Source organism: Salvia hispanica, chromosome 3 (genome assembly GCF_023119035.1).
Source record: "Salvia hispanica cultivar TCC Black 2014 chromosome 3, UniMelb_Shisp_WGS_1.0, whole genome shotgun sequence".
In the NCBI taxonomy this organism is placed as follows: Eukaryota; Viridiplantae; Streptophyta; class Magnoliopsida; order Lamiales; family Lamiaceae; genus Salvia; species Salvia hispanica.
The window spans coordinates 16,867,476-16,880,710 of NC_062967.1; the positions used below are offsets into that span (position 1 = coordinate 16,867,476).

General features: G+C 34.4%; 2 protein-coding genes across 2 annotated transcripts; one reads left to right on the forward strand and one right to left on the reverse strand.

Annotated features, from left to right (window-relative positions):
• Positions 1-6,135: 6,135 nt before the first annotated feature.
• LOC125209469 lies at positions 6,136-6,456 on the forward strand. The gene has a single exon (XM_048109069.1). The coding sequence runs from the start codon at positions 6,136-6,138 to the stop codon at positions 6,454-6,456; it is 321 nt and encodes a 106-aa protein (XP_047965026.1).
• Positions 6,457-12,205: 5,749 nt separating this feature from the next.
• Positions 12,206-12,730, reverse strand: LOC125209471 (dirigent protein 15-like). The gene has a single exon (XM_048109070.1). It carries the CDS (start codon positions 12,728-12,730, stop codon positions 12,206-12,208), a length of 525 nt encoding a protein of 174 aa, XP_047965027.1.
• Positions 12,731-13,235: the final 505 nt, after the last annotated feature.

Consider the following 13,235-nt stretch of genomic DNA (forward strand, 5'->3'; position numbering starts at 1 on the left):
TGGATATGAAACTGTTGATGATATTTAATGTTTGTGGATTATGTGTGCTGATGTAGAATATTTGTAAATAAACTAATAAATTGTGGATTTTTGTAATTATGGTATTTGGATGGTGATATAATTAATATATGATTTCTTTACTTAATTTTTTTTTATTATTATAAGTATATATGCCAAGGAGGGGTTGAGGTGTGACATTTAAGGTTTATAATAATTGTAGATTTAATTTTGATATATAAAATATGGATTCATTTTAACCATATCTAATACTCCCTCCGTCCCGTTTAAGATGACACGTTTTTCTTTTTAGTTTGTCCCAATTAAGATGACACATTTCTTTTTTTGGTAACTTTTTCTCTCCAATTAATACATTCAACCACTTTTTTCACTCCTATTAAAATATTCATCTTTCTTTATCTCTCTACTTTAATACTTACATCCACCTTCTCTCTCTCCAATTAAACACTTTAACCAATAATTTCTAAAATCTCGTGCCGGCTAAGTGATGTGTCATCTTAGCCGGAACGAAGGGAGTACGACTAAGTAACTTACTGCTCAAAGTTTCCATTCAAACATTTCATCTTAATACATATAGACTTGCCGACTATAATTCTAATTGACTGTTATAAATGGTTGTCATTACTCAATAGTACTAGATTTTATTTTAAAAATTGCCGATTCATATAAATTTATTAGAGGTTGTGTTTGGCAATTGAATTATTTTTATGTCCCTAAAATCGGAGTGTATTATTGTAGGAAAAGGACTACACGCAAATTAATTCTGAAAATTTTATCGGACCATCTAGAAAGGGGATAATTATCAGCACTATAATGTATTTTTATTGCTTAGGGCCTGTATTTTTATTGCTTATTATGTCTGTATTCTAAAAGAAATTTTTATTTAATTTAATTATTTACAGCCTACATTGAATTTTATAATTAAATTTTCTGACTAAAAATGCTTAGAAAAATTATTAAAATAATATTGTAAGATTTTGAATAAATAATATTCTAATAAAAATATTTTTAATTCATTTATTCATCATTTATATCTCAAGCAGTCCCCTACAACCTATCCTGCTACTGCTTTCTTCAATGTCGATACCAAATTATATTATTCCAAGTTTGGTCTCCAATATCAAAATTCAAGCTTTATGGATTGTTGTACATGCTAAAATTAATACATTAAATAGTATTGGATGGAAATGTAGTCAAATGCAAACTCTATATAATATGTAAACTCCAAACTATGATTTAGATCGTTAGGAAATGTCAACAGATGACAAAATAATAACAAAAAGTGTCAATACAGCGTTAATGGTTGATGTTGTGTTGACATTTATTATTGCTATTATTTTATCATCCGTTAACATTTCCAGATCATAATTTCAAGATTGTACAGTATATAGAGTTTGTATTTTATCACTACCCTAGTTTTACATGCGTAAAGTATTTGTCAGTTATATTTATAATTTGAATAGGTAGAATATTTGCCAGTTTTAATAGATTTCTCAAAAGTGATAAAGTGATTTGAAAATAGAAAATTGGATATTAATTGTAGTTGCCAACTAAGTGGACCAAATATATATAGTTGCTCTTCCTCAATAATATGTTTGACACCCTATCCATATGCAAAAGATAATTGCACTTGTAAATACTCAAATTTTCAATCATTTCGATTGATTTTAATTTATTATACTAACATGCCTACTGCCTACATGAATTGAATGGCTGATGTAATTGAAAAATGTAAACCAAAAAATCAATTCCGAATTTCGGTCCCAACTTTAAAATTTATTAATATAATGTTATTATTAACATCCAGAAATTGACTATAAAGATATTAAAATGACTTTTTATTTGGAGTTACTATTAAAAGCAACTTAAAACCTGGTTAAGTTAAAGGATCATGTAGACAACTTGATAACTTGGTTCACAATATTGAAGAGGCGAAAATTAAACAAACCCTAATCTTTATTTGCCATAGGGTTTTGAGACAAACACCTCTAAATTAGGGTTTTCAGAGAAGAATATTATAAGAGATGCCACTTTATTCATTGACTTATGAAACAAGACAAGACAAGACACACACACATTTATTGATACCTATAGCCCTATGCGCTTCGACTCTATTTTACAATTCGGGAAAGAACCGATAAAGAAAACCCGAATTGGAGCTTATAATTACATTCATTACATAAATCAAACCAAAGAAAAATAACCAAACATAATCTTGGTGATGACGAGGTGGCACCGTGTGGAGCTATGGGCAGTCGTGTGCCCTAGGGGGGGGCTACACTGTTCCCACTAATGGTCGCGTTAAAGGCGGCCATATCAGTCGCATTCACTCGCTTTGGTGTCTCAATCACGGTTGTGTTTCGGTGATCGAAGACTGTTTGATTGGCCTCGAGGTGATGCCCTAACTTCGCATTTGAATATGTAAAGATGGTGAGAAACAGGATTAAAGCAAATGTTATTTTGTTGGATGCCATATCAAAAAAGTTTCACAAGGCAAATGAAGATCGTGTTTGATTTGTAATTGAGTTTTTTGTGATTTTGTTAAAACTTGTAAAGATGTATTTATAGTGTCTAGGTTAGAGAAATTGAGTAAATCTGCGAACTAAGCGTGTTATTATTATTTGAATAAATCATTAAAGAATTTATACATACTTTTAGAGTGGAAATATTAAAATAAAAATCATAAGCAAACTAATCAACAATGATGTAAAAAAATCGAAATAATTGCAACTAATTATATAGTTGATTTGAATAAAGAGCTGTCATTACTCAATATTAGATAAAATAGTATTTTTGATTATTTAGCACATTGTATCATTTTTATGTGTTGCAGTTTGCACATTGTATATTTAGAAAATGGACTGCACTCAAATTATTTATGTAATTATTTGTTAGAGTATCACTAACAATAATTGATAATACTAGAAAAAGATTTTGTTTCTTTAAAGAATTGCCGATTCATTTAAATTAATTTGATGTTGTGTTTAGCATGGTATTATTTTTATGCGCTTAAAATTGGAGTATATTGTAGTAAAGGAACGCTGGAAAATTATTCTTGATAATTTTTTTGGAGCATCTAGAAAGGGAATATATATCAACACAATAATGTAGTAGTAGTATTTTTTATTGCTTATGCTATAAATGGGGTCGATATATAATTATTAAAATAATAGTAGTAGTATTTAGATTTCGCTCCTAAAACAAATCGTTTGATGAGAATTGTAAACAAGTTAAAGCTTGAGTTTGATAATTCTTATATCCCCGACTTCGAGTGAAGCTTGTTAGTTAGAGGGCGTTCGACTAGATAAAATGACAATGAGATATAATATCAAATAAGCTAAAATTAGATTCTTTTTAAGATTAAATTAGTCATGAATTGTGATCAATTGTCACCGAATATGATGTACTAACATTCTGGACACCGTCCAAAATACATTGTCACATGACTCACAAAGCTAAGCTTTTTGAGAGATTGAAACAAAAAACAGAAAATGATATTGCACATGATCTTTAGTCTAAAATAAACATTTTTGTACTTCCTCAGTCCCCCAAATATTATCCCACTTTGACCTGAGTTTCAAGAAATGTAATAAAAAGGGAGTTGAAAAAGTTAATGGAATAATATGGGTCCTACTTTTATATATTAGTTTAATACTCCCTCCGTCCCATAGTAGATGTCACACTTGAGAGATGACACGGGATTTTAGGTAGGGGTGGATCGGTACGGTATACCGTGCCTAGAGTGTCATACCGCATACCGTACCTAAAGTAGCGGTATGACAAAATTCCATACCGATACCTTACCGAATTTCCGGTATACCGGACTTCGGTATACCGAAAATTCGGTATGATAATTTTCAATACCATTATCATACCGTTAATGTGGTATACCGTACCGTATTACGGTATACCATAATACCGTTATACATTTTATATCCAAAATATTTAAAATAACATTTCCAAGTGTTCAACTATTTGAAAAAAGTCCAAAACAATAAAACTTCAACAATTCAAATCCATATCCAAAACAACCAAACATATACCCACAATATTTAAAATAACATTTAAACTTTAACTTGATGAATCCATCATAACCTAACTACTGATATTAATATTAAATATAAAATGGGACACGGTTTAGGTTACTTTTCAAATATGTGCCAAATGAAACTAAAGTAAAATAATGGCAATATGTGCCAAATGAATCTGAGTGAGATGTGGGACGGAGGGATTAAATCTGAAAGTAGAGTTTGAGGTCTTCTATATAGTATTTAATTAGATTATTTATATTAAATATTTTAAGTTTATACATATAGTGTATATACCGAAGATGCGGTATACACCGCGGTATGGGATATTTGATACCATTACCGTACCGAAAGTGTTCGGTGCGGTATGATACCGTACCAAAAACTACGGTATACCAAAAAATCGGTATTTTCGGCATTTTTCGGTATGGTAAGTCCGGTATTTCGGTATGTTGGTATTTTTTTCCACCCCTAATTTTAGAAGATGTTATTTTGTGTCTTAAGTGGTAAGAGAAAATATAATTTTTATAATTGATGTGAGAGGGAACTTTTTTCAAAAGAAGAAACGTGATCTTTTGTGGGACAAACTAAAAAGGAAAGTGTGACATCTACTATGGGACGGAGGGAGTAATAAAACGCGAGCAGGTGGAATATGATGCCCACTACCAAAAATGGTAAAAAGTGAAATGGGAAAAATTTTGTGGGACGGACGGAAATAGAAAAATGGGACAAACTTTCAGGGACGGAGGGAGTAATAAATTTGAAATATGAGCTCTCATTTTATCAGATAACTAATACCGTTGAGTCTTAAATATGGTTTCTTAGAGCATTCACTATAAGAGGGCCAATCTCCAGGCCCTGAGATCGGCCTACCATTTCGGGAAACGGGCCGAAGAACGACCCTCACTTCTTTCCCCATTTTGGCCAATAGATCGGCCTTTGCCGATGGGTGATGGCGATAGGAGGCCGATCATCAGCCTCAACGCATGAATCTTTTATTTTATTTTTTATTTGTTTTATTTCATAATTTCTACATTATAAATACCCTATCTCATCATTTTCATTTCCCACGCCAACATCTTTTCTTCTCTCAATTTCTCCATTTCTTCTCTCCCTAAAAATATCAAGGTCTTCCAGTAGCGATTCCGACAACCCATATGTAGCTGCAATAGTACAACGCGTGCTTGCGAGGGAGGAAAAACAGGATCAAGAACAATAGGAGAAGGTTGTCTTAGCCAATCCGCCACCGACAAGCGGTTCAACGTAACCACACCGAGGCTCACGAACATCTACTCGTGGATTACTTTTTCGAGGAGCCACGGTGGCACCCGACGGTTTTACGTCGGTGTTTCAAAATGTGGCGTGAGCTATTCTTGTGGATTGTGAACAGGCTGTTGGTGCGTTACAAAGACTTCCAGCAGCGTTGGGACGCCGCCGGCAGGCCTGGATTGTCGTCGGTGCAAAAGTGCACAGCTGCAATTATGCAGTTGGCTTACGGATAAACGGTCGACATGTTTGACGATTATCTTCACGTGGATGACACGATTGGACGCGATTGTCTGAAGAAGTTCTGTAAAGGCTTGATCCAGACATTCGGCCCCACATATCTGCGAATGCCGACCGCAGAAGATTGTCACATCCGCTTGATTTGCATTGGAACATGCACGACTTTCCGAGGATGCTAGGCAGCATATATTGTATGCATTGACAATGGAAGAACTGTTCGACCACATGGAGAGACCAGTTTACGAGTAGGTACAAAGGCACGCACCCCACCCTCATACTGGAAGTCGTTGCTAACCAGCGGCTGCGGATTTGGCATGTGTACTTTAGCGTGGCCGGGTCAAAAAATGACCTCAACGTCCTGCAGTTCTCGCTTATCTTCAACAAGGAACGCAACGCATTTGGACCCTTGGTTGACTTCACCACCAACGATAACGAGTATCGTATGGGGTATAATTTGGCAGATAGCATATACCTGAGTTGGTCTGTTTTTGTGAAGATGATCAGTTTCCCAACTGAGCCGAAGAGGGGTTATTTTATCCAACGGCAAGAGGTTGTATGAAAGGATGTGGAGCGGGCTTTCGGGATGCTCCAAGCTCATTATCAGTTGGTCAAAGGTCTGACGTCTTTCTTCTTCCAAAATGATATCACAAATATCATCTACGCCACTATCGTCTTGCATAACATGATGGTGGGCGATGAAGGTCAAGGGGTTTCCAACGTCCCCGTTGAAGCCACAACTGGATCAAGCCACGATGTTTCTAGCGAGTCCTACCATCAGGGCATCCCTCACAGCTACGATGGGCTTCTTCGGAGATTTGTTGATGTACGCCAAAAAGCCGCCCATGTTCAACTCCAGTATGATATGATTGAAGAAATTTGGGCATGCAGGCACTGGCACGAATGATGCCTATTGTAATTTTATTTAATTTTGCTTCTCGTTATATTTTTTTTCCAATATCGTAATACAACGAAGATTTGTGTATTATATTATTTTTTGTATTTTAATTTAATTTATTTGATAACATATTAAATATAGAAGTGCAAAAATATTAAAATAAAATAGTGATGATCTGGAAAAGAAATAGACTGTGAAAGCGTCTCCGGTGGCGCCCCTCCCACTAGGACTTCCCACAAAAACTGTCTGTCACGTCATCACTAGCCCTTCCCATTCCACTGCCACATCACTAGGACTTCCCACTGCACTAGGACTTCCCACTAGGACTTCCCGCAATTATTCAATTTACGGACTTAAAATTTACGGAATTAAAATGTCGACATGGAATACGGAAAAATTCGAAAACTTCATTAAAAAAATTACATAATACTTAAAAAAAATTACATAATAATAAAAAAAAATACATAATTTAAAAAAAAATTACATAATTTTAAAAAAAATACATAATTTAAAAATAAAATTACATAAAAATACATAATTTATAGAGTTTTAAAAAAAATATTTAAAAATGCAGACGTCCGACCGGGACTCGGACGTCCGACCTTCGCCACAGTGGCGGACGTCCGGTCGGACGTGGGGCTGAGGGGCGAGGACATGGGACGGGCGTGGGCGCCCTTCCCGTTCACTACGGCGGACGTCCGGTCGGACGTCGGCGACGTCCTACCGCGACGTCCGCCATTGGAGACGCTCTAAGAAGATTAGCATGTCCTGCGTAATGATGACATACATAAATCGAGAAATGGTGTATCTACATTATAATTATATAAACTAACAATTTGTTTCGGCAAATAATTGGTACTGTGTAAGAAAATTGCATGCAAATATTGAAAAGAGTTTAATGTAAACATGTAATTGAAATGCTCAGTTGACATAATGTGGTTCGATGATTGGAGAAGTCTCGATTTGAATATGTAAAGATGGTGAGAAAGAGGATGAAAGCAAAAGTGATTTTGTTGCATGCCATAGCCCAAAATTTTGAGAAGGAAAATGAAGATTGTGTTTGAGTTGTAACTCATTTTTTTTTAATTCAGTTATAACTTATCTTGATGTATTTATAGCGTTGAGATTCGAGAAATTAAACGAGTGAAGTAAACCTGCGACTTTAGTCTTCCTTCAATTCCTTATCTTGCTTTGCTTTGCTTGATGTCCAAGATCCCCTATAAGAATATTAGGGTTTTGAGAGAAGAATATTTATATGAGATGCCATTTTATTCATTGACTTATGAAACAAGACAAGACACACATACACATTTATTGATACCTATAGCCCTATGCGGTTCGACTCTATTTAGCAACTCGGGAAAGAACCGACAAAGAAAACCCGAATTGGAGCTTATAATTATGCTCGACTCGATTACATTCATTACATAAATCATACCAAATAAAATTAACCAAACATAGTCTTGGTGATGACGAGGTTGCACCGTGTGGAGCTACGGGCAGTCGTGCGCCCTACGGGGGGACGACACTGTTCCCACTAATGGTCGCGTTAAAGGCGGCCGTATCGGTCGCATTCACTCGCTTTGGTGTCTCAATCACGGTTGTTGTTTCGGTGATCGAAGACTATTTGATTGGCCTCGTGGAGATGCCCTAGCTTCGCATTTGAATATGTAAATATGGTGAGAAACAGGATAAAAGCAAATGTGATTTTGTTGGATGCCATATCAAAAAAATTTCACAAGGCAAATGAAGATTGTGTTTGATTTGTAATTGAGTTTTTTGTGATTTTATTATAACTACTCAAGATGGATTTATAGTGTCTAGGTTAGAGAAATTGAGTAAATCTGCGAACTAAGCGTGTTATTATTATTTGAATAAATCATTAAAGAATTTATATATACTTTTAGAGTGGAAATATTAAAATAAAAATCATAAGGAAACTAATCAACAATGATGTAAAAAAATCGAAATAATTGCAACTAAATATAGTAGACTTGAATAAAGAGCTGTCATTACTCAATATTATATAAATTTAATATTTTTGATTATTTAGCATTGTATCATTTTTATGTGTTGCACATTGTATATTGTAGAAAATGGACTGCACTCAAATTGTTTATGTAATTATTTGTTAGAGTATCACTAACAATAATTGACAATACTAAAAAGAGATTTTGTTTCTTTAAAGAATTGCCGATTCATTTAAATTAATTTGATGTTGTGTTTAGCCTGGTATTATTTTTATACGCTTAAAATTGGAGTATATTGTAGTGAAGGAACGCGGGAAAATTATTCTTTTTTGAGCATCTACAAAGGGAATATATATCAACACAATAATGTAGTAGTAGTATTTTTTTTTATTGCTTATGCCTATAATTGGGTCGATATAATTATTAAAATCATAGTAGTATACGTATTAGATTTCGCCCATAAAACAAATCGTTTGGTGAGGCTTGTAAACAAGTTAAAGCTTGAGTTTGATAATACTCCGATCCCGGACTTGGAATGAAGCTTTTAGTTAGGTGGCGTTTAGCTCGATAGATAAAATAATAGTGAGATACAAAATAAAATAAGCTATAATAAGATTTTTTTAAAGATTAAATTAGTCATTGAGGTGGAATTGTGATGGATAGTCACGGAATATAATGTGATATTGACGATCCAAACATTGTCCAAATTACATTGTAACTTGAGATAAAGCAATTGAACAACAAACAATAAAGTGGAAATATGAGCTCTCATTTTGTTAGATAACTTAATACCGTTGAGTCTTAAATATGAGTTGTAAGAGCATTCACTATAAGAGGGCCGATCTCCAGGGTCTCTTACACCAAGCCCTGAGATTGGCCCTCATCGGCCAACCATTTGCGGGCAACGGGCCGAAGAACAACCCTCACTTCTTTCCCCATTTTGGCTGATTGATCGGCCTTGGACGATGGGTGCAGGATGGCCGATGATCGGCCCCCTATTGCAGAAGAAGGGCCGATCATCCGCCTCAACGCGTGAATTTTTATTCCATAATTTCTACACTATAATTACCTCATCCCATCTTTTCCATTTCCAACACCAACATCTTCTCTTCTCTCAATTTCTCCATTTTTTTCACTCTCTAAAAATATACATGTCTTCCAGTAACGATTCTGATGACCCGAGTGTACTATATAATACACTTACTAAAATCGATATTCATTAAAGACCATCATTCGCGCATCGCGCATGGGTTGAACATCTTCATAATAAAAAGGACATTATATTCATATATTGGCATCGTGCGCAAGCCGCAAGGTGATAATTTTTTAAATTGATTGATTTGGTGTGCTATAATTTTTTATTAAGTGCTCAACATTTCGCAATTATTGTGGGAAAGGTATTGCAAGCAATTGTATATTGAGTAGACAATTATTCATTCATTCATTCAACTACAATTTGTTGGACCAACCTAAAATTAATGGAGTATCCAAACATAAAAATGTTTATTAGCTAAAATTGTAAATGAGTTGATCGAGTTAGTTATTCATTGTTTAAAATCTAATTGAAAATATATTTTGTGGAGACTTATAAACAAGATAAAATAGAAATGGACAATAATTTAAATTGCATCGTTATCTCGTGAAGCTTTACCTATATTTGTGGGTTACAGAAAATATAAGGGACAGTGAATTTAAAGTAATTATTTATTGCTATATATTTCTATTAAAATCAGTAGGCCTACTGATTAAAAACAATCCCTTCTTTTTGAATCATTCGGGTTTGAATCATAGCACCATCATTCAAATATATTCTTTTTAATGGTGTATTTAAATTATCGATATTATCTTAAATTTTTATTGTTTAAATAATGTAATTTCCTTTATTTAAACTATTTATTTTTCTTTACTCAAATTATTTTTTATTTTTTAAAAATTTCCTTTAAAAAAAATTCTCTTTAAATTATGATGAATATAAATTAATTATATACAGAAACTATAGTGAATAACATTAACGAAGTAAAATAACACAGGTTGAATGAATTGTGTAAATATAGTGATTAATTAGTGATAGAATTGGTGTTGGGGAAATGATGACTAAGAATCTAAGATACACCATTGTGGGTGTCCTAATTAACACAATAAATTAAATATGGTGAAACTTAACAAATAATTTGTGGTGCAGTTAATAAAATTGAACTTGAAGGGTACCATTTACTATTTATTAACCAATTGTAGCACAAGAGTTTAGTAATGTAGTACAGTGATATTAGTTTGCGTGGCTGAATACACGCGCACCGGATCATAGTAAAGAGTCTTAAAAGTAACATAACCACGGGCTAGGCGGAATTTTCCGGTCCCACCGACCACTGCCACCTCAGTCACCTGCTTACTTTGCTCATAAGGACCTTGTACTTCTAATGAGCTACCTTTATACTCGCCATTGATAAAAATAATTGACATAATCATTTGAGCTTGGGATCCATCAAGGGACGATATGATATATATACCTCTGCTCCTAGCAATCGGGGTCGAGCCTTCCTCAATTCCTTCGGTTATTGGGTCGTCTGTGCAGAATGCGGCTCCAAACTTAGTGAAATCAAGGGGCCCAGTTGATGGGACCGGTATCTCGACAGTGGTAGTATTTTGGTCACCGGAATAATTTTGATAGTAGAGTATCATTTCGGTCTTCTTGAGATGGCCTAATTTTGCCCTAGAATATATAAAATTGGAGAGAAATAGAAGTAAAGAAAATGCAATTTTGATGGATGCCATGCAAGAAATTTTTGGGGACTCGAATGAAAGATTGTGTTGATTTTGTGATTGTGTGATTTGGTTATTAGTTTTCAAGAAGTATTTATAGCATCGGCTCGAAAATTGAGTATATTAAATGGTTGTTAATTAAAATGATGATTCGATTAAATAACTTTGATTTTGTAAGTATTTGGTGCTGTATTGTTTTGTTTTTATGTTTTCAACATGTTTTGTATGCAGAGAATAATATCCAAATACAACATAAATATATGGATTTGATGGTAACAACTAACAACACATATATGTTGCAGGAAAGCGACTGCAAGCAAATCCTAGTAAAATATAAGTAGGAAATTTGAAAGGGGATATATATATGAACATAATAAAATGCTTTTCAGTTAGGACACTAAACGAGTCGAGCTACCTAATAATTATTTATATCTCGATTAACGAATATAATTATTTGGCGAAACATGTAAATGAGCTATGATTGAACTTGACAATTATATCAATTCTTACATTCAAATATATCTTATTGCAATTATTTTAAAATAGAATTCAAATGTAAAAACGAATTTTGAAAAATAGAGTATAAGATTGTAAAATAAATATAATTAAAATTATGTTATAAGATTTGTAGTTGTTGGTTGGTCTTATTTGGGTCAGGGTTGGGTTGCGCATGGGCCGGAGCTAGGTTTCCGATGGTCCTAGTAGGCCTTGGCTGGGCCTGGGCTTGAAAAATGGCCCAATGGATTCTATGTCAACCTATGAGAGCCCAACCTAGCCTAGATTCGCTCTGTTTCGATGATGACCCGGTCTTGGATCGTCTTATACCAGACTTGGGTCGTATTGGGCTGGGTCTAGCCGACCCAGTTGACAAGTGTAGCCGTAACTTATTGTTTGGAGAGATTATAAGCTATTGAAGCTTATTTTATAAATTTATAAGCTATTGAAGCTTACTTTATTTACATATAAACTTATTTAGACACACTTTTGAATAACTTATAGTAATACAAGTCAAGACAAGCTCTCATAATCTAGTAATGTAGTACAGTTAAATTAGATCGGATGGTTGCATGACTGCGGACCGGATCAAAGTTAAGAGTCTCAAAAGTAGCGTAGCCACGCGCTAGGCGGAATTTCCCCGTGCCGCCCACCACTGGCACCTCCCTATACCCGGTCCGCGGGTCATTACCATATATCTCTATTGAGCTACCATTATACTTGCCACCAATAAAAACAACTGACAGCATCACATGGGCAGAGGACCCATCATCCAGTGATGAGATCACATTCAGTCCTCGGCCTCTTGCAATTAGGGCTGAGCTATCCTCGAATCCTTCGGTGATTGGATCGTCCGCGCAAAACATAGCTCCGAACGTGGAGAAGTTTAGACCTCTCGATGGGGGCGGGCACTCGATCACGGTTGCATTAGGGCCGCTGGAGTAATCTTGGAAGTAGACCGTTAGCTCTGTCTCCTTGAGAGGGCCTAGCTTTGCATTTGAATATGTGAAAATAGTGAGAAATAGAATTAAAGCTAATGTGATTTTGTGGGATGCCATAGCCCAAAAATATGAGGAGATAAATGAGATTGTTTTGATTTGTAACTGAGTTTTGTGTGATTTAGTTATAACTTGTCATGATGTATTTATACTTGGTGAGAATGAGAACATGTCAACTAAGCTGATCGTGGACTTTTTATTCAAATCTTCTCCATAGAGAACTCTAGTAATCCAAAAATTGAACTAATAAAATATCCTTAAAAGACGAAAAAGTCTAGCATGACCTAATAGGACTTCTTCTAATTTCAAATATTAACTAACGATACATATATAACGGTTATCATTGCAAGGATAATTAGAAACATTGTTCAGTCATAGTGGATATAATATTTTATTATGTGATTAATCGATTAACTATTGATAGCAATCCCCGCTAAAACATGTAGTTAGAAAAAAAATAATATTTTCAACTTATATTTTGAGTAATAAAATAAAACTTCATTGACGAGGCAAAATGAGTAATAATCAAATAATGAATACACAACATGACTAACTAAAGCTGAGG